The following is a 23,794-nucleotide window of genomic DNA, read 5'->3' as shown; positions in this document are numbered from 1 at the left end:
ATAATTTCTAAATATATTAAAATCATAAATCAATAAACAAACCACAGACCTGTTATAAATATGTTCCAAAAAAGAAAAAAAAACAGTGGAAAAATCTGACATACCTTTCCTATGTGTATATATATGAGTATACCACAGTGAATCTCATCATTGTGTACATCCACACAAAATTAATTTAAAAAAATAACCATGAGTGAATAGCAGAAAGATCAATAGAGGTAAGGAGAAAGATGGGGAAGGAAAGGTACTAAGGATTGAATTAGAACAAGATATATTTCATGGTTTTATAATTAAGTCTAAGTGGATTCTGCTATAATGTGTAACCAAACAGAACCAATAAAAAAATACATTCAAAAGATAAAATGTATTACTTCATAGAAAAACTTACAAGAATGCTCATTATAGCCATGAAAATATCTTCCAATTACCTCTTCCTTTATATGTTATGTTCATAAAAGTCAACATAAGTGATATATAATTGCTTATTTGTTAGGCTATCAAGGATGAAAAGTAATAATAGTATCTAATATTAGCATATGGCATGGGGAAACAAATTCTTATGAACTGAGATGGTACATGAATAGGCCTTTATTGATGGAAATTTACCACTACCAAAATTAATAATGCACACACCTACTCTTCTAGAGAATTCTGAGAAGATGGTTGTAGTACCAACATTTTGGATCTTCAAAAATAACATCATAAAAATAGATAAACTAGGATAACAAAACCAAAACTTTACAGTTAGCAACTACAACAAAAAATGAATAGCAAAGTATCTCTATGCCCTCCAAAATACAAGTAAATGGGAACAAACCATCAATATCAATAATACTGTTATAAAGAATTATAAGAGGGATCAGAATGAAGTAATTGAGCATTTGAATGAAAGGAAATGAGGAGAACCCTAAAATTCTCTCAGAATTTGCACCAGAATACTGTTGCTGAAATTGAAACCTTGTAAAACTAAACAAAAATCACCAAAGTGATACATCAGGCAAAATCCAGACTGTTGTAAACTACACACAGCAAGTAACATGGTTTCTTCAGCAACAACAAATTAAGGGGGAGTAAGGAGATAGCCAGATGAGTAGGAAACATTACATATGACTCCTAATTCAAGCAAATATGAAATAATTAAGAGCTGAAAATATGAACACTGAATAGATGTTTGAGTATCTTAAAATTATTTTAATTTTCATTATTTGTGTATAAGCAGAATAAAAGTTACATATAAATTTAAACTGTTGTTATACTTTGAAGAGATATATTAAAATATATATGGCTAAAATATTTATATTCTTTCATAAGAAGCAATGCTATATAAAAATGATATCCATCAAAACAAAATGGGAAGGGTAAAAATGGCTAGGAATATAGATTAAACAACCCTTGCCATCTGTTGATAATGGTTGAAGGAGGATGATAAGCACATAAGTATGTGTGGTATTCTATTTTGATATATGTTTAAACATTTTCATATTAAATAAAAAATGTACATACCTTTTACCTGGTAACCTGGTAATTTTATTTTTAAGAGTTAATCTACAAATACAGCAACATAAGAATTCTAAAAAAGAACACAGAAAGATTTAGAACTAAATAAATGGGAGGTTGGACCTAATTAAAGACATATGACTATTATGTGCTGCAGGGGGATAAGAGAGGATAAAAGGGAGGGTGTATACAATCAAAGTGCATTTATATGTGTGTATAAAAATGTCACACAGAAACCCTTTATTTTGTAAAATTAATATGTGCCAATAATCATAGATTCAAAAATGATAAAAATACACATATACATTACATAGTAAGCTCTCTGAGACTATTTACAATGTAAAAAAAGAAAAAGCAGGTTGCTGAAAGTTATTTCTCCTAAGCAATGTATTAAATCTCTATATAGAAATTCAGATCAGTGAAAACTATGTAATTATATAAGTATGTAAACATATGCATATACATATACATGTGTGGGCATTCCCAAATGGGCACCCATATATACTGGCATCTCCCTAGAAAGTTTTTGAAATAATATGCACCAAACTGGTTTATGTGACAAATTTTATGAGATGCTCTTGTTGTTTTCATTATCTCTTTTTTTTAAAAGAGAGAGTGAGAGAGGAGAGAGAGAGATAGAGAGAGAGAATTTTAATATTTATTTTTTTTAGTTCTCGGTGGACACAACATCTTTGTTGGTATGTGGTGCTGAGGATCGAACCCGGGCCGCACGCATGACAGGCGAGCGCGCTACCGCTTGAGCCACATCCCCAGCCCCTGTTTTCATTATCTCTTATCCAATCATTTGACACTTTTTTTTTTAATTTAGTGCCTACTATGTGCCCTGAACTAGGTACAGGAACTATACTAATTAATACTATTAAGATAAATTACTTTATTTGTGGAAATACCATCTTGAGAGACAAGTAATATGACTGATAAATACGAATTATGATATGTCATGAAAAATAAAAAACAATGAAGAAAATTAGAAGGAAGGAAGATTGCTGTAATTTGAGATCAGATAACCAGGAATTCATATTGAGATGGTGATTTTTTAGTGAAGAAATGAAGTAAGTGCAAGAAATAATAGTCAGGATTCCTAGGGAGGAGTTCAGAAGCACAAATTCTTTTAGCAGGAAAACACCTTCTAAATCTGAGAAATAGCTTGGAGAATGGTGTGGCTGAGAGAGAGAATAAGAAGAATAGGACAGGATGAATTCAGACAGGAAACTGGGTGCTCAATCAGTTGGGCTCCTGTATGACTTCATATATTACACCTTCTGTGAAGGGAGAGACCATCAGATATCTCTATCTGATGCTATATTGATTTTGGAGACTGTTCTTCTGTAGTCGTTTTGTTGTAATTTATAAAAAGTTTGCTGCTTTTCATATGAAAAGACATCTGTATTTATCTACATTTAATTTTAAAGTCTTGCCATTTTGAAAAAATTAAAACATTAACTGCTCCTTGTAAATAATCTGTTTGTTAACCCATGAAGCCAAACTTTGAATCAATTTTGAATACTCATGTGTAACCATTGACTAAAACACATCCCTTCATGTGTCTCTGCAACAAATTGTACTCTTTCTGATTGCTCCTCATGATTCCTGTGGGTAAGCAAAAGATGAAGATACAGAGATACATCTAGGAATGTTCACCTAAGCAGCATTTTACCAACAAGTGTTTTTACCAATTAGTTACTTGAAACCTATAAATGATTGGATCATGCTAGTCATGTGCCTTGTATGTTATCTGAGCAGGGATTTATATCTATATTGAAAATTTTTCATGGAATGGCATGATTTCACCGAGAATACTGAATCTTCAAAAATAACATCATATATGTGACCACTTCCCCACCCTAATACATAGTACAGCATGTATTAAGTGGCACCTCATGGTATGTTTGCCATTATGGTCCTTGCTAAACCTTATCTAGTGATGTTTTTTTTTTCTTTGCTTTCTTTTTCTTTTATTGCTTTCTGTACATTTCAACATTACATTCCTTTCTCTCTTCTCCTCCTCTTCCTCCTCCTTCTTGATCTGAATAGTTTCTATTCTATTTCTTTTGATATTATTCATTTTTAATTGATAAATAAGTGCATATATATATTATAGTATTTGGTTTCAAACTGTGAAGTGAAGTGTTGGTATAGATAGCTTTTATACATGACTCAAAAAAGAAAAGAAATATTTGCATTGCCATTAGGTTTTAATTGAAGCATACTTTACTATCTTTTGACTAAGTACTTCATCCCCATTTTCATAATGATTACAAACTTGAGAGGAAGCGCTTCTCATAACTGCAGGATGGTAATGAGAAATCATGCTGTGTTGAAGCTAAAGGACAGCTGAGATTTCCTCCACAATGAAATGTAATCCAGAAGAGATTAGAATTAAATAGAATTGTCCTGTACTATGCACTTTATATGGAGAACTTGTTGCAAATCTTTAGTTTAATGTTGTCAGGTAAAGCCCTGTCATTCTCTCCTTAAGTTTGAAGAAATTAATTGTTATTACCATTTCTCATTCTGGCCTAAACAAGAAAACAATTTTCTGACTGATTCCCTGCTTGGTCCATTAAGATTTATGCTTAGTTATCATAACAAAAATATATAAATAACAATGACTAAAACAACACTGAGGTTTATTTGCTCTCAGGTTAAAGAAGCTGGTCCAGTGAGTGTTGTACAAAAGCTGTGCAGTCACCAAGGGCTTCTGCTTCTCTAGTCCCTCTTTAGCATCTGGCTTTCTTCACAAGGTTGGTCCAAGATGGCTGCTAGTGTTCTAGCTATCATAGTCCCATTCCAACAAGATTAAAAAGGAATGGACGGAGTGTAAAAGACTCACTACTAGCTGAGGCAGCCCCTTTGAAGGAGGCTTTCAGAAGCAATACAGGAGGTTACTCCTCTACCCCTGCCATTTGCTATTTTACTTTCTTGCAATTTCAAATATGCACATTCAACTCCAGAAAAAAATATTATTAAATGAAAAATCTAGAAGTAAAGAATTTATAAAATTTTAATTTTGCGTTGTTCTGATTAACGTAATGGAATCTCATGACATTCTGCTCCTACAGCACAGATACGCATAATGACTTTGTCCAGCATATCCACGCTGTATATGGTTTCTGCCATTAGTTACTTATTAACCATCTTGGGTGTCCCAGTATTTCAGTACTTGTGTTCAATTATCCCTTATTTCACTTATTAATGGCCCTATAGCACTAGAGTAATAACATTGGCATTCAGATATGCCAAAGAGAACCCTTGAACTGCTTCTTTTAAATGAAAAGGTAAAAGCTCAATTAAATAAGGAGAGAAAAAATACATATGTTCAGATGGGAAATGTGGTAAAATGAATCTTCTATATATGAATTTGTGAAGAAGGAAATATGAAACTCTTGCTTGTTTTGCTGTCTTATCTCAAATTGCAAAAGTTAAGGCCACAGTACTCAAGTACTTAAATAAGATGGAAAAAGCATGAGATTTGTGGGTGGAACCATGCACATAAAATGTGTACTGACTGAAGGTACCTTGTTGCTTTGGGTCTATGTAAAGATTTCAGCAAGGGATCCCTGGGAACAAATGATAATGATATTTATTGAAAGTAAGGGATGATTACACAGATTCAGGAATTGGTTTAGATGAAAAATATAAATATTACTAGTTAGCCTATATGTACTGATGAAGATGTTACTGCTATATTTATGTCAAAATTGAAAAAATTGATTAAAGAGATAGCATAACATCCAAGGTAAATATTTGAATTTGATGAAACCTGACACTTCCAGAAGAAAATGATCAATACAAGGTATATATAAAAGTGAAAAAGAGGAAATAATATCTTCCAATAACTGCATTATTCCAAATGGGTTCAGTAAAAAACTTTTAATGACAGCAGATTGCTAAATATCATCTCTGTCTGCTCCTGACATCCAGCCACTGACAGTCATGGTATGATGGTCAAAGAGCACCCATATCAGATGGTGCTTCGTTTGATTTTTTATCAGAAGGTCAGTAGAACCCTATCATTAACATTACAATGCCTACATCGGGCACTTCACTTTATCTCATTACACAGACAGTATATTATTCACAGCATCACAAGAAGAGTAAGTTCAATTCTACATTTTAAGAAAAAGAGGTGTCACATTCACATAACTTTAATTACAGTATATTGTTATTGTTGTTAATCTCTTACTATGTCTAATTTGTCCATTAACCTTTTCAATAGATATGTATATATAACAAAAAATAGTATATGTATAGGGTCTTCAGGCTTAGTTGGGAAGGGTGTTGGAATATGTATATATCCACAGATAAGCGGGAACTACTATCAAAATAATTTCTGCTTACATTTCATTTGCCACTACATTTGCAAGAAAAGATGGTAACAAAGACTTTACTTGGGAAAATTGCAGTTTGAGTAGATATCACTCTTTATTTAGTAAGAATAATCAGAGTTTACTTATACGTATATTCCTTATGTGTATCAGGCACATGTATATAATAAGTTCTTAAGTGCTTTTGATAGACTAATTACTCTCGTAACTCTATAAGGCAGGTACAATTCTTATTCTTGGTATGTAGATGAGGAAACTTAGGTATAAGTTGTATAGGTTCAAAAATAAGCCAAACTTTGAAACTTTCCCTTCAGGTTTCACAGTGTGTACTCCTAATCATTAACCCAAAAGCTAGCAAGATTTTTTTTTTTTTTTTGGAAAGCGCCAGATAATAAATATTTCACATTTTTGGGTCATAAGGTCTCTGTACAATTATTCTACCATTGAAACTCAAAAGCATCCAAAGACGACACTAAATGCATGGTCATGGCTGGGTTCCAGTAACAGCCTGCAGGCTGAGTTTTGCTGACCTCAGCAAATACCATCAACCTCTGTAAAAGGAAAACCGATGGCCAGGGAGGTAACATGCTGTTCATTCACTGAAGAGTGAGTCTACTCAGTTACTCCTCCTCAGCATCTTGGCTATAAAAGAGAACAAACAGAATGTGCTGACTCAGACAAGGTTTAGAAATCAGTGGATCATGTCCTTAGAAATGGATCTCTAAGTTGGTTTTGAGTTTGATTTTCTTTTTTTTATATCTTATCTAATAAACATTTGGTTTATACTTTGTTGGAGGAAACATATAATACATTTTAGCATGTAAACGGTACTGGTAATCCCATTATTAAGAAATGTTTTTAAACTTATTTAATCATCTCCCAAATTTACTTGACCCACAGAAATCACTCCCACCACACAGGCGCACACACATACACAATTTGAAACAACAAAAGATTATTGGAATAGTTTAGGAAATATTGACCTGACTCTTAATGTAGCTTCTTTATGTTGTATTGCTGTAGAAATGCTATCATGATAGAGATGATTTTGAAGGTATAATAACTTTTTCTAAACCCTGAGTAAGAAACACGATGAAAATGTATAAACTCCACTTTACTGGGGAACCATTAAGCTTACTTTAAAATTCGTACATTGTTTTTTGTTTGTTTGTTTTTTTGTCAGGGAAGAACTACAAAATGGAAACAGTAATCCAAAGGCTTTATCTATAGTTCTTTGTAACTCAAATTCTAATGTAATAAACCTTTTCTTGCTAAGCTATGATAGCTTTTGGCAGAGAGAATCACCATTTCAGGATGTGTGGCACTTGGAAGTGACTCTCTGCATCTTCTTTTTTTCTCTGTTACTTTCCTTTCCCAAACATACTGTAGTTTGAGGATTGAGTTGAATTTCTAAGTGGACTCCCCACAAGGTTTATTACAAAGGACCTCTGACAATAGCTACCAAGTAAAATGCAGGCCAGATTATCCCTCTTGTCATTTCAAAAACTATTTGTTGGATACCTGCAATAAGAAAAGCATTGTATTGGGCAAAATAATTAAATGTTGGCAAAATAATTGTAAATAATTATTTGGCTAAGCCAGTTTTATCTAGCAATAGTTATATATTTATTAGTATACCCACTCTAATGGAGTACTGCAACTTAATAGGTAGTAGTAAATAAATATCTAATGAGATAATTAAATCTCAACAGGGACATAGTTGCTGACTAGCATTCTAAAACTCTGGAGACTTCAGAGCTGCTGTTCATGTAACCAAAAAGGTTTTATTATATGCATAGATGGTCTACATTTTCCCTCTAAAGGATAGATTTTACAGCACCTATTTTCTGTAACAGACACATCAGAATTTATTTGTAGCACAATGTGCTTTGTTACAATAGTCTTGAGAGTTATAATCCCTTTAAGCACTCCCTTAACTTGAAAGCATTTTCAAACACTCTGGGCATGCGACTATATAAGCCCCAAGTGTGATTTAATCCTCAGTATTTGGGGTTCTCAAAGCTGAGATTCTTCTGAGAAAAGTTTAAGTATACATTGATTTTGTACACTGTTAGCATTTGTCTGATATGAAGGGTGATGAAAATGGCTGCTCATTCTATTACCTTCAAAGCTTGAGTGTACCAAAATTGTGCAAGTGTTTTAAAGCACAGCCTATATGCATAGATAAAGATATGGTTCTCTCTTTAATATCAAGTTCCACAGTTCTGAAATTATACTTTTAAATCTAGCAAAAATTCAATAAAGCACTATCGTTCAATTGAATTTTTTCAACTTGGCAAACTTTAATCTTATCTGTAATTAAATCGCAATTAGCTTTTAATTATTCTAATTAAAGATTGATATCATTTCCTTATGATGGTCTCCCCTGTAGCTTGTTTTAAATTAACTCAACTGGGAATTAAGCAATTTCTTCTAATATATGTCTGAATCTCTGAGTCTCAGATTTGGGCTCTTTAAATAAAATTTTTCAAATAAGACCACTCAAGAAGTTTTTATTTCTGTCTAGAATTTAGTACTTTTGGAAATGCTTCAAAAGAAAAATCAAAATTTAGTCACTCTCTCTAGATTGTTTATTCATAAAATCTCGATAACTACTCCCAGTCAGAATAAAATTGAAGATTCTCATAAACCAAGCACAGCTGTAGTACATATGGATCTTTGTGCAGTGAAGAGGTAGGCTTGTCTTTGTTCCCTTTTCTGGCATTCTTTGGTAGTTGGAATCCTGTGATATTATAATATAATGGTTCCCTTGACCCAAGACTGTGGAGAATCCTGAAAAAATATATTTTTTTTCATATTTTCATTCCAATTGTTTATGATAGTAATGGCTTTGTTTGTGTATGTATGTGTGTGTGGGTGGGTGTGTATGTATGTGTGGTATGTGTGTGTGTGTGTGTGTGTGTGTGTGTGTGTGTGTGTCTGTGTGTTGGAAGATTAGATCAGTAATCCACGTTCAAATAAAATAATACAATACTTAAGTGCAAAGTAAAGTATGCCTTTGGGAAAGTCTCCCCAATTTCATGTGAAGGATTATTTCTAGCTGGAAGCTTCTGTCACTGCTCTGCTCTTTGGATGTATATATTGTGGTAGTGTGCATCCCTTAGCTACAAGCCTTCAGGCCTGGTGAGAATAAGAGCTTTTCTGGATAACTCTTGCTAATCCTGGATTAAACCTAACAGTATTTTCATTTCTACTTTTTTTTTTTTTTTGAGAACAAGAGTTTTCGTCAAAGCCAATTTAATTATCTTTTCAAGGACTCATAAGAGTAGATGTTCTGCATTTGAAAATTTCAACATTACAGAGTGAAATTTCAGTACTTCAGAATGAGAGAAGAATGACCAGAAGAATCAAACACTAATCCTGATTTTATACTGTTTACAATTAAGTCCTATTAAAAAGAGATAGAAGTTAATTATAACCTATAGAAATGTATAGCTTTGTAATACTAACTGAAATGTGACTTATTTGCTGCTTTTGCTTAACATCACACAGGTGAAACAGAAATGGAGTAACACGAACAGAGTTGAACTCAAATGTGAAGTGTGTTGTAGATCTGAAAGGGTGAAGTTTGTAAGACTTGTGGCTCAGGGAGACTAGCAAGCTGTAGCATCATAGGAACTGATACTACTACAGGTGTGTTTGTACAGTTTTCCCCTCATGCCAGCTTCTGATAAGACTTTGCTGATCCAGTTGGAGAGATTATCAGTGACTTGGGATGAGTCAATTATGGTACACTATCCCCTGGGCAAAACTGAACTAGGGAAGGTTTAAAGGAATCAAGCATGGTAAAACTGAATGCGTCCTTAAAATTTGTCTAACCAAAGGTTGTAGGAAAGAATTCTTTCATATTCTTGTGGAGCTATTTGGAAGTCCAAATCTATATCCACTATTACTCTGTCCACAAAAAAAGAGAATGTACTGTTTCAACAATAAGAATAGATTGTTAATTCTTGAGCATTTATTATTTATCAGGCACTGTTCTAATCACTTTGGCAACTGATTAGAATATAATATAATATAATATAATATATAATAATATAACTCTATTACTCCAGTAACTATTCAGTAAATTTTATTATCCTCCCCATTTACAGATTCAGAAACTAAGATGTTGACAGGAATTTGCTCAAATTCATGAGACTGGAAGATGGGGAAAATCTGGCTTTTAAGTCATGTAGTGTAGATTCAAAATCTGGATACTCATTGCTGTAAAATATCGCATCTCGGTACAAAAAAGTCAAGGTATTACACAGAGTAAGACACAGAGGTCACCTTTACTGTGTGCATTGTCCTGGTTCCCAGTTAGCTGGAGACTCACCCTTTCCCTCCTAGTTTAAGTGATAAATAAATTCTGCTAATTTCAAAGTACTTATTGTTGTTGTTTTTAAAATTTGTTTAGCTTACGTTTAAGCAGGGAAAAGGAGTTAGGCTAAGATTAATATAGAATGAAGATAGAGAATGAGATCTACAGACAGGGAAAGAGAAACCAGATCCTATGTTCTGATGCAGTTGGATAGAGTTTAGACTGAACCTGAAAGACTGGTCAGGGATGTGTTCAGATAGAGGTGATGAGGAGATCAAAGAGAAGAGCTTAGATGTATAAAATAGCTCTAATAACTCAGAAAGTAATATAAAGCAATTATATGGAAAAAAATAGGATGAATTATGTAAATAAGTTTTTGTTTCCATTTAAAAATACTTGCTACCATTGCACAACTGATAGAAAATTTGATGATGATGATGGCTAAAAAGACAGGGGTGGGACTCTATGTTTTTCTAAACTATGGGTGATGGATATTTGCATTAATAACTTTCATATTTAGGATAGCATATAAATTGCATATTTATTGATTATTTCCCAATGTGGTTGTTTTCCTCTACCATGGCAAACATATATAACCCTTCTAGACATTATTTTTTTACTAATTCTGAATGAAATCTTCTGAAGCCAATGCTCTAAGCAGACACTGCTGTTTGATCAGGAGTCATCACTGGAGTGAAAAACTATTTTCCATTCAACTGCATTATCCTTCAAAGTTATGTGTTAAGTAGCTTAAGGAATTCAGATGCATTACTTCTGTGTGTCATTGCTAAAAATTGAAGAAGGCTAGCAGGTATGAGACTCCAACAGAAGTGGTTATTCTATCAAATGATTTTTGTTGATTTTACTCTAACTTTCCATGAGTCCTCCATAAACATTTTTCTTTAAAGCAACTCTTAGAAACCAATTCTTTTTAAAATTTTGAGCTTATTAACACTTAAAAAGAAGAATGTAATTGATCGGCCTACAGAAGCTAAATACGAAACTGAGAGTCATGTTAAAGAAACTAGTCATGTTAAAGCATGTTGGCTTATGTCTAATCCCAGTGACTCTGATGGCTGAGGCAGGAAGATCATGAGTTTACAGGCCAGTCTGCCCAGTTTAGTGAGAATTTGACTTCAAATAAAATATGAAAAGGACTGAGGATGTATCTCAGAGAAAGAGATTAGTCCTTGGGACTACCAAAACAAATGAATTAAAAAACCCTAGAATTATCATTATATATTATGCATCTGGAATAATACGAAATGAAGACCATTTGATTTATAGTTTCACTGTTTGGAATTATAGGTGATTCACTTTTACAAAGAGTGAATTTTTGGCTGAATACTGCGAAGATATATACTGTCTGATAAGTCAGACTTCCAGGGAAAGCTTAAAGATGCTTTTGTTCCATGAAAATAATTCCTGATAGGTATTTGTGAATTCTACTTGATTTAAAATTAATAACAATCATTTCTACTATGTTAATATTCATTGATTCCCCCCATGGTAATAGAAACATAATTTGAACAAGAATTTTTATTCTATGAGTTAAATAATGGAAAAAGATGAGCTAGTAAATTAATTTTTGTTTGAAAATTAAACTAATCATTTTTAAAATTAGAAAGTGAACCATATTTAGAAAATCAAGCAACCTCATCTGAGAAAAGAAATTCTGCATTTTGATTTTTTTACATGTATTTCCTAAAGTAAAGTTTTAAACTATTTTGAGACTATTTAAACTAATTGATGCAAATACTTAACCAATATTTATTAAGTTGTTAAGTCTGTAGTTCTTAACTCAAACTGCATGTTAAATCACTTGTGAGCCTTTAAATTTTACTTGTATCTAGATGCTACCCCCTTTAGGGTAAAGCCTTGACTTCTTTCTGATATGCCAGAGGGGATAAAGCAAGGGCTAAGAATTACTGACCATCACAATAACACCTAAAAATAGGGAGATAAATTTAATCATCCTCTTTTCAAAACAAGTGAGTAAAATATAGCACCATATTATTGTGTTTTTCATAGGATCAAGAATTAATCTTGATTCCTCATTCTTGAATATTATTCCAGTTTGAATTTTTAAAACCAAATAATGTCATTGGTTATTGTTGTTTATAATGATAAATATTATTATATACAGCTGTAAAATACTGTAAAGTTTATCAAATGGAAAGAGAAACAGCATAAAAACTACTTTAAAATTTAAACCAAACACTAAGCTTAAAAACAGTTTGTGTTTAAATCTTTAATTCTAGTCTTTTCCTTCTCATCTTTTCTGCATCAACAGAAATAAATGAAACCTGTTTTAATTAGTTACAATAGAATAATGGAAATTAACATTATGCTAAACACTCCCTGAGAATGTGAGTTGAGATGTTAAGTTTAAGAAATAAAAAGCAAAATCAAAGGGCATATACTTTAGCACATTGTATGTTTATGAACAATATATGTATTGTATGTATATATACAATATAGATCACATATATATATATATATATATTCCCCATTTCCCATGTCATTTTTTACCTAAAATGAAGAGTAAAAGAGGGGCTGGGGTTGTAGCTCAGTGGTAGAATGCTTGCCTAACATGTGTGAGGCACTGGGTTTGATCCTCTGCACCACATAAAAAATAAAATAAAGGTATCATTCCCATCTACAACTAAATCATATATTTAAAAAAATAAACAGTAAAAGAGCAATGGCTTTAGCTTCCATACAATTGTTATCATTACCAACTTTGAGAATCTACTCTATTTATTTTCAAAAATAGTAATAGATCTGCCTTTTGATAAAATTGAACAGCATCTAGATATTCTGCTTCTCTTTCCTGTAACATATTGCCTGGAATCTAAAAGCCGGGGGAAAAAGCTGATTTAAAAGTAGCTAGAACAGATACATTCATGTCATTTGATTGCAATACAGAACCTCAAACCCACCCCAGATGAACACACATCAAACTTTGCATTTTAATAAAATTCCCATGTAATTCCTATGCACTTTATACATGAGAACCACAGGTGTTGTGTAAAAGACCTGTGTTCATAAAAGTTGCTACAAACAAAGAGATATTTGATACTAGAAGACAGAAAGCTATATTAAAATAAAGAGGTTTTATGGTTAGGGCAGAATTCATCTAAATTATAGAAGCATTCATCTGAATTTTTCTTTCTTCACCTAAAGTTTGGAGCAGACATTTAGTGGAAGTACTTTTATAACATTTTGTCATGCTTACAAAGACAATTAATATTGAAAGAATCACATGCCCAGCATTATACTGTAAATAAGTAAATAAAAATAAAAAAATCTCAGTGGTAGCAAAAATGTTTTGTGTAAGAATTCACCAACTGAGTTTCATGAATCGTTAAATTTTCAATGTATTACTGTTCCGGTTCCTCAAGGATTTCAGGGACAAATAGTTTTAGGAGGCAGTACAATATATACTGCTCTTAAAGTTTTGTGATGCATTCTCTGAAATATTACAGTTAAAAAATGTGTTTGTCTTATATCTCCCAAATATATTTAAGCTTAAACCCGTCTTTTACCATCAGATACTACCTGCTGAATAAAGATTATAGAATGTTGCATCAGAGCACTGGAAGTACAGTTTGTAAAACTATTGAATTGTGAAGAACTGGGTTCATAAGGACTAAGAAACAGTATTACAATATTATACATATATATTACAGAAACAGTATTACATTATTATAAGCACTCTGACAATAAAATGAGCTGGAGATATGCATAAATATTTATGTATATGCATATAATATATATGTATATACATATATATGAGTAGAACTTTTAAAATTTTAATTTAGAATAATATTACTATGATTTAACCATTATTGGGAGTGAGGAACTAATAGAATCAACAAGACACAAACAGAGACTATTTAGTGTAAACTCAGAATACAGATTCTAGAATTCTAGATTCTAAACTTCTAGAATTTTAGGTATAAATATTTATGTGTGCCTAATACATTATATATCACATTTAATAAACTGTATTTCAATATTTAGATATGTGGAACCCTATTCTTAGAAAACTTAAATAACTTTTTGGAAGATATATAACTGATGACAGAAGCAGAATTCCAAAATCAGTTCTCTGAATTTTTTAATTGGTAGATATAGACGATAGATAAATGATAGATGATAAATAACAGATTAAAAGATATTTCTCTATGTCTATCCCCCTTTATCCTTTCATATCTGTGGGGATTTTTCCCAGGAACCCAGCTTTATGTTTACATCTTACTACCTAGTAAAATAGGTCTGCATAAACTTTTGAGATTCATGGTTTTCAGCATTGGTTTGAAATGTCTATTTTCAATCTCATACTTAAATGAAAAGCAATGGGTTAATTTCTTTTTAGCTAATCATTTTATTGATGCAGTATGATTAATAATAAACAAAATGAACGTTAAACTGAGAGGTTTTTTGTTTCAAAACTCACTAGCTCTGTGACTGTGGGTTCTGAGTTTTTTTTCCTCCCAAACAGTATAATAAATCTATTTTTGCTATATTACCAAAGAATAAATGGGGCCATGTAAAATGCCAGACACATACTTGGCTCTCAGGAGTTGCTGATTCCCTTCTACTTCCTTTGTAGAAAGTGTATTTTCAATATTATGGAGGAAGTATCTGAGTTAAATTTACCCAGCTTATATTGTACTCATTGTGCCAATGCACAAAGTTAATAAATAAAATAATCAGAATCCCTAACACCACAGAGTGTTGCTTGTATGTAATATCTATCTTCTGATTAAAAATATTTTCTAGAATTTTTCGTAACCTTTATTCAAGAGAAAAATGTCATCTCACAGCATAGAGCTCCAAATTCTCTTTTGGACCAGAGGATGTCTGTACTACTCCCCAATGTGAGATAAGGATAATAAGATGAGTCAGGAGATACAAGATTAAATTTGATTATGTCTTATTAATTGCAAATTTAAAGGTCAAACAGTAAATTCTTAATTTCATTTCCTATGTTCTCATAAAGGACAAATACCCTTATAAACTTTTCAGGTGTAACAGAAAAGAAAAGGTTAAAAAAAAAAGTCCTTACATTTTATTTTCATTGTATGAAGGGGTAGGTGGCAGGGCATGAAGATTATGGATACAGGAAAGATATTCAGAGTCCATATTTCAGGTATTAATTATCCTGTTGTTTGAACATTATCCAAAAACCAAAGTTTTGGTGATCCCATACAATAACAGTAACTACATCACTTATTGTTTACTGATATTTTTTTTATTGAGGTTTGTAGCTCATGGTTTTACATGTGATTGTACAGAGCATTTTTTTTTTTAAGGATGAAAAGGTTGTACAAGAGAAAAAAATCCAGTAGCTTGAAATCTGGTAGGTGTATATGATAAGAATAATTCCGTGTGGAAATATATGAGAATCCTAAAAGACCAAAGCTGTATTAGCTAGATTTTTGTTTTGAAAAGTGATTTTTTTCTTATCAGTGAAGAATAGCTCAATTAGTTGTTAGTTTTTTTTAAGTATACTATTGTTTTTTAAAAGATATATCTTGAATTAGATTAAATGTTTGGTGAGAGGGAAAACAGTATGAAAAATCTTCCAAATTATCTGTCCACTTCCAATGCATTCACAGAAGCCAAATGAAGGGAAATCAACCTGACTCTACAGATCTTGATTTTGTAGTTCACAGGCAAAGGTCAGTGTTAGAATATACAAACAAATGAGATTTATTTATAAATGCACACATCTGATTATCTACAGCTGTTTCAAAACATACCACTTTTTATTACTAGAATGATAGAGGAAATTTTTATTATCAAATAACTTTTAAATGATTCAAAATGTCAAAGCTTAAGCCATTGGGACAACTTGAAATGCAAGGCATTAAATATACACTCTAGAGGATCAGGCAGTTGTTAGCACATGAGGACACCATCTTCCTCACTGCATACTGAGTTTCAATTCCAAAAATCTCTACCTGCTATTATAGTTGATACACTAATTTTGCCAAATACCTTTTGAGGTTAATCAATCAATGTATTTCGTTTTGGGTTCAGGATCATTTTCCTCTGTCAGAAGAATCAGAGGAATTTTTACATTTTAAAAAGTGATATTTAGGCTTAGATTTTAAAGATAGTTCCTTTCCAATGGAGTGTGAATTTTAGCAATCTTAGGCAATTGAGACCATCTGAATTCCTCTAAATGTAAAATCCTGATTTTTGCCTAAGTAAATTTTTTGTAACCTCTGCCTCAGATCAAATAGTGTAGCATTCTCATTTTAAAATTATTCAATCTGAATAACAATGTTTAAATTAGATCCTTAGAAGTCTATTTTCCTCTTCTTTCAAGTTTTTCCTTTAGCATTTAGAATGAAAGGAACATTGAATACACTTAGATGCATTTGGATTATGTGGTATTTTAATAATCCACCATGTGCACAACTGCCTGCAGAATTGTGTCAATTGACTGCAGTAATTGAAGAGAGGATTTGAGAGTAAAATTTTTAGTAGTATATTTATTTTTTCAGCCTTAATGTAATATTCATATGTATAATGAATTATCCTTTAATATGAATATTGCTTGATTATGAGTTACTTTGTACAACATACATAATTTCAATATTAATTTAATGCTTATTAGATTCATAATAAAGCTCTAAAAGGTACAAAGCTACTAGTAGCACTAACTGTGTTTCTGTACGATTGAGTCAGCAGATTAGAAAATGAATGTGAATTGAGGCAAAATACTTATATTTTTTAAACATTTATATATTTTTTTAGGTTTAGCTAGACACAAACTATCTAAATAGTGCTAGAAGTATGTAGTGTTTTCTGTGGAATTAGCAGGATGAAATTATAATATGGTAAACTCCAATTTAATGTTTTCTGAACAAATCAGCATTTGGTATAGTATATAACATTTTTATCAAGATATATGATTTTGTTATTTTTTCTAAAGCATTTCCTGTATAATTCTCATTTAGGTCTTATCATCTAAATTAGGTCTTGGCAACTTGGTTCTATTCATCTGTCATATTGTAGTTGAAAAGTGTTGTTTATCACAACAGAGGTCATTTTTATATGCAGTCTCCTGCTTCTTTACATGAATAATGGTTTGCGGTTTACTTTTGACATACTCTAAAGAGGCACAAGTTATCAATGAAAAAATTGCAGATGACACTATTAAGAGAAAGAAATATCCAAATAGTTGATATCAAGACATTTAACTTAAAGATGCTAGATGTTAAAGAAGTGCTGACTTTAAACAATTTTTTTAAAAGAATAAAAATAAATATATCAAATGAGAATATGTAAAACTATATTAACCACCTGTCTTATAAAATCACAAAGTTTGCAATAATTGTGATTCATTTTCTCTGAAAGTTAAATAAAAGGAATTATGATTTGTAAGTATGTGTACAGGTGAACGTTAAAGACTGGTTTTCCTTTTAAAGCAAAGAGGAGTAAATAAAGTAGTAAAGTAGTAAATAGAATTTTGTCTTATGGCTGAACAAGAAAGAAACAACTATCAACATTTTCATTTCTAGGATATATATGGTTAAATGTCTAATAATATTTTTCAGATGGTTTGATATAGACCTATTTTCTTATTACAAAATTGAACATACTCTTGTATTCTCTTGAATCTATTTTATGAGCTCAAAGAAGAGTCTTATGTGGAATTAATTTGCACAGAAACACTTCCATAAGCTATTCTTATGCTGCTTTGCATCTGGGCCGCCACCTTTCAAACATTTCAATGCGCAGAAATCTAATATGAGATGTAAAGTATTATTTAGGAATGCCTAACAATGACATGATGAGTTTTATGAATTGCTAAAAATAAACTAATTATATCTTAATACCTTGGGCTACTTTATCTCAGTATGTTTGTTAAAGAAAGGCCATTCATACCAGTATCCTTGTATTTGCTCAAAACCAGATTAAAATTTTGTTTTAGTTTTTCATTCGCTGAGGTTGAATTGACATGCATTTGTAGTTCAACAGTGTTTTATTTTGTTTTCAAAAACATTCTAAATAGTAGCACTTTGATACAGTACTAATGAACAACTTAAAAAATATTCTTTCATTAATAGATGATGACAATAGTTTAGTTCAGAATTGATCTTTAGACAACTCAAGACATTGTTTTTCCTCTTTTCTTTTGGTCTATACAGTAATGCAGAAAGTCAGTCATAAAAGTTTTTAATATTGATCTTGAAACTAGTCAGTGAATTGAACACATATAGCTGAAGATATTGCCTAAAATTAATTATATGGATCTTTATAAATGTTACCAATTCCTTTATATGCTGCATTATTATGAAAAATTTTATCACATCAACTAAGCTAATATTAAAATTTAAATATCTAAATTTAAAGATCATTTCAATGTCAATATTTTCATATTGGGAATCTTAAAAATACAGATCATAAACTTTCAATTTAGAGTCATTGTGAATTTTTTACAGGAAGTTAAGGGAATTTCTATTATTTGCTTTTGGTTAATATAGTTTCCTTATTAATTTTCCTTTTATGAAAATTGTTCTCATGCCATTTGTTTTGTCATTATGATAATTTTAGCATATTTTTTTATCATTCAAATCTAGTAGTTAAATTTTAATAGAATGGAAACAAGGAGGGATGCTCATAAACTTTAACTGAAATTTTAATCTATTTCTTCTTCCCAAAATTTGGGTTTCATCATAAATATTATCAGTTAGGAATATGCTGTAGAACAGTCCATTAGTTTCAAAATCAATTAAACATGAGGACCATTAGCTAGTGTCCTGATAAAACCATCATATGACTTAGATTTCAAAGAAAAAATAAAATTCAAATAAAACATTACAAAATATTATTTTACTAGGAAGCAATACTTAGCTTTTACTTTCATCTGGCTAAATAATGTGCTATGCACATACATTATGTATGTTGAATGGAAATTTACTTCTTAATGGAAAACCAAGTACATTGAAAATATTCAGATAAGTAAATCATGAATTTCATAAAATATTGGAAAAACGGAGTCAATAAAGGTGATAGAAAAAAATTTAAAAAATTATTAGTTCATCAGTAACTTTGCTTGAAAAAGGCATTTGAGGGGAAAATTGAAGTTCAGGAATTCAACCCTTGCTAGTGTACATAGGACTAAATGAATACATATTTTATGCAAATTTCTATTGAAATACATGTGCAATTAACTACTTTATCCACTGTTTTCATTAATAGTCACATCAAATTCGGAGGAACAATCTCTTCCTGTCAAAATCTTTGGGAACTTAATTCTCTCTGAAAGCACACCAATTATGATGGAGGAGAGGTTAAAAAAAAAAATCTCACACTTTCATCTTGATGCAAGAGCTTGGTATTAACCTATTATATTGCATAGACTTCTGTACCAGTTAAGGTGTTCCAAGTGATCTTTCTTCCACTTGGTCTATGCAGAGCTGGGCAGGTTACCTGCTTCAAATTTCCATATAATAAAACACAAAAAGATCACAAGCAAGGAGGTAGCAATATCAGAAAATCAGCAAGCTGAATTGAGGTAGTTTCCCCATTGTTCTGTGAATCTAGCTTCTTACTTAGAAATGCTTCCATACAGATTACTGTTTGTCACACCAAGCTTAAGCACTGGCAATCCACAGTCAACATGTGTGTTTCTGGAGTTATGTTTTACATGTTAAAGAAGGGTTCTTTTCTGGCCACATATAATCTAGGCATCAAGTGAGTTAAACACCTTTCAGGTGCTAATACGGCCACTGGGTGGTGTTAGGGAAACCTCATTACTGCTGAAGCCTGTGGTACTCCTCCAATTTAAGGAAACATTTATATCAATTGACTAAAAAGAAATGAGACATAAGATATTTTAAGGTGATGAAACAGTTAAGATGTACTCTGACCAGTACAACTTTTTTTTGTCATATATTTTATAACTATGTATGGATTACTGGCCATTGTCTACACTATTTTTTATCATTTTAAGACAATCATGTAGATTTTTGAAAAATAAAATCCCAAGGCATAGAACAAGAGAAATTATGAATTGGCAAGTTCATTGTAGTTTTGCTTAGAAAGAACTCCATGGTTGAATACTGCTGGAAAAGGATCTGGAGTAATCGAAAATCAAGAAAGTTTCTTTGAAAGAATTTATATTTCCCCTCCTCTTTCCTCCTTTATAACAAGAAAAAATGGCACAAAAAAATGGTTTATAGTGCCCTTTAAAAATGTTTTCTTTGCCATGATTCTTGCAGCTTTTAGCCAATGGAATAAATTTAAATTTCTATATCAAAATGGAGCTTATGAAAGAGGAAAAATGATTCCATTGTAATTTGATATTTGAATCTCTGATTGCATCTGTTTATTAAAATAAGCATAGTAACTACAGTGGGTTTATAAATAGGCATACAGTAACCTATATGTTAACCTGCTTGAGTGTAAGTAATGCATCTTGTTTTAGACAACATAAAGATGTCCATCCCATTTTCTGGTTGACTTTGTCTGCAAAACTGATTATCATTTTGTGCTTAGGTTATTTGTTGAGTCAGATTGATTTCTTTTTCATGGCTTACGTAGGTCACAGAGGGTTAGCAAAGTTTATATACTGAAAATAGAGGGAAAGAAAGGCGAGAAAAAATGCAAAGGAAAATTAATAATATAGTACATACATCAATACAATATCTTCTAAATCTCAATCAGTTGTTTATTGGTTGGCAAACAAGTTTCACTTTTACAACAAATATTAGTAATGAGGTCATCCAACTTTGAGACCATACAAAATGGATCAGAAATTTAAAAAAAAAATTATATGTGCTGCTAATTTACCTCTTGTATCCTACATTACTTAAAATCCTGTCAAATAAATAAATTTTCCTGTTAATAAACAGAAGACTTAAAAAAAATCACTTCAAAATTATTTGACCTTTTAATTCTTACTACCAGGGAATGAATTTCCTCTAAAACTTGGTAGTGCAGGTGCCCGCTTGGGGGCCAGACTGAGCATTCAGCACTTTATCGTCTATGAAATACCGTTTTTTTCACATGCAGAAGCCCCACTAGTCCTATAGACACCTCTTGACTTCTAGAATCATAGCTACTGTCTTGGTGATGAACTGCTTGCCAAATATGCTTTGCATTACAACAGATGTGCCCTGTAAACATGAAAGTTCGTCCTGCTCTAATTTGCAAAAATGCTGTTGGAAATCTTCTAGCTGGATAAAGATATATAGTCAGGGAAGGAAATCTAAGTTTCTTTCTTTTCTTTTCTTTTTTGTAAAAAATAATTTGTTTGCATTACTAGAAAATGATTCTTATAAAGTGATAGTTTTATTTATTTATTTATTTATTTATTTCCCAGGTGAAGTTTTAAAGTAAACAAGTGGGGGGCGGGGAGGCAAAGAAAAAGAAAATGAAGAAAGGAAGAAAAAAAAAGGAGGAAACTTTGCTTTTTTTTCTTTTTTTTTTCTTTTTTTCTTTTTTTTTACTGGTAGACAAACTTGCAAGACTAGCACAAAAGAAAAAGAAAATTTCTTTTTTTTTTTTTCCCACTACATTAACAGGACTCAAATTCTGGAGGAACAGAAAGCAGACTATATGTGCAATGCTAGTATCTGTACATTACATAGAAATTGTTCAATTTTTTTCTGCCATTAGTTTTATCATCAGTTAATACAGCAAATCATAAAATATGCATTTAGCATATAATTCTAGAATTCCCCTCCATTTCATTATTAATTTTGTTGTTTTGTTTTCCACAGCTATTCCTGCTGTGGTGAACAGGTGGTGAGTGACCATAAACCACTATGTGATAACAGTTTTGCTTCTCTTTTATGTTTGTTTGTGCAGCACTCCAATCTAGATGCAGCATTGTTACTAATTGCAAACAATTGTTCTGGCCTTTCAAAAATCAGGTCCTTGTAAGTATAGTAACAGAGCATCAGAGATGTTAAAACAAACACAACATAATTCAACAAGGCCACAATGAGCGCCATTTTCTTCATATCTCGTTCATTAACATAATGAAGTCTCCATCTGAGGGGGGGGAAGGACAAGAAAGGAAAGGGCACAGGGGGATTTCAGCAGTTATCTTTCTCCCCTGGGCTGACCTAAAAATCCCACTTAAAAAAAAAAAAAAAAGAAAGAAAAAGAAAAAGTCAAGAGTTTTTGTTTGTCTTTTGAGAACAGCATAAAGATTTAGGAGTACACACATTATTACCACTGCTTATTTCAACTCAGAACAGTCAACAAGGTGTTAGCAGTTTTGTTGGTTTAAATTTCTGTGTCATCTTCTATAGACTAGTGACCAAATGAGCAGGTCCTTTTGAACTTCCCTCCGGAGAGGTCCCATCTTTGTTTGGAGGAACTATGAATCCATCACTGCTGCCGCGCCCTAGCTGGTAGTAAGTGTGCAGCTGATGGACGTGGTTTCTGGAGCCTAGGTTTGGCATGCTTTTGTAGTAAACATCTTCGGCATCACCACATTTGGCTGCTGGGGGTTCGGTCTGGGTGCTGGTGGTAACGCTCTCTGCGGCGGGCACACCAGCCAGTGCTGGCATACTGGTATAGAGGGAGTCCCTGTGGGGTGACTGGAGATCTTCTGTGTGCTCGTTGGTTAGCAAAGGGAAAAAGCTCTCACTGTGGTCTTGGGGGATCCGCCTTCTGCTGTAGTGGTGTGGCTGGTGGTTCTCGGTGGAGTAAACCCTTGGGGGCAGCAAAGGAGCATCCGATTCTTCATGAATGAGTTCCAGGCCCAGACTCTCCTCATGATTGAAGGATGTGGCATCATCGAGGACAATGGCATCATCTTCACTTGCACTGCCGAGGTTATTCACCAGCTTGTTCATCAGATTCCTGTTCTGCTCGCTGGAACGCTCGTGGTTGTTCAGGTAAGAAGGGATGTAATTGGAAGTGAGTTCCTTCAGAATCTTTTTCTCTAGGGCGGTCTCATTATGGTTATAGCCGCGGTCTATAATTTGCACACAGTTGCTCAGGTACTCGCCGCTGGCAATGCTGTAACTATTGCCATGGTTACCATTCAGTGGTAGAGTATCCATGACACTTGTATCCCTGGCATTGTTCAGAAGCCCCTCTGAAAAAGATTACAAGACACTATGACATTCATATCCAATAGGCCATAGAACACACACACAAACACAAAAGCAAAACATTTATCGACTATGAAATATGTATAAAGCGCTAGCATTTAACTGAATCTAAAATGTCCAGGAACAAAAACATTAAATTTAGCTGTATATAACCAAATATATGTGTATAATTGGACAATTGATCAAAATCTTGGAAAAGAAGTATTTAAAATAAATCTCAAAAGAATTTTTTAAAAAAAAAAAACCTATGAATTATAAATTGGCAATTTTCACACACTGTCTGACATTATTTGAAGCATGTTTGGTTATAACATGGGCAAAATAACACAAAATTTTGGTGTAGTCATTCATAGCTTTCAATTTATAGCCATCAAGGTCAATTAAATAATTTGTTACCTTTAATTTTACATGCTCTCTTATTACTGAAGTAGCTACAATATTAACATAATTCATGTGTGGTCCATTCAATATGCTAGTAAAAAGTAAAAGAAATAGTTTTTCATAATTTAATATATAATTTTGTGAAA

The 23,794-nt window shown here is 32.2% G+C and overlaps 1 protein-coding gene across 28 annotated transcripts in view; it reads right to left on the bottom strand.

Moving 5' to 3' along the window:
• Positions 1-23,794, bottom strand: part of Adgrl3 (adhesion G protein-coupled receptor L3) — a 773,708-nt gene that overhangs the window by 5,714 nt on the left and 744,200 nt on the right. For 19 of the 28 annotated variants that reach the window (XM_078021326.1, XM_078021327.1, XM_021730662.3 and 16 more), the window contains one exon: positions 16,306-23,251. The exons of 2 other annotated variants lie outside the window; for them this stretch is intronic. In XM_078021326.1, coding sequence (XP_077877452.1) covers positions 22,452-23,251 — 800 coding nt within the window. In that variant the 3' untranslated portion in view covers positions 16,306-22,451. Of the gene's footprint in view, positions 1-16,305; positions 23,252-23,794 lie in introns of those variants that run through there. 7 more of the 28 variants (XM_078021336.1, XM_021730673.3, XM_078021337.1 and 4 more) reach the window with 1 other exon arrangement.

The sequence above is a fragment of the Ictidomys tridecemlineatus genome, chromosome 9, assembly GCF_052094955.1.
Source record: "Ictidomys tridecemlineatus isolate mIctTri1 chromosome 9, mIctTri1.hap1, whole genome shotgun sequence".
NCBI classification, from domain to species: Eukaryota; Metazoa; Chordata; class Mammalia; order Rodentia; family Sciuridae; genus Ictidomys; species Ictidomys tridecemlineatus.
Note: the sequence above shows the minus strand (reverse complement) of the source record. Positions and strands in the feature narration are given on the sequence as shown.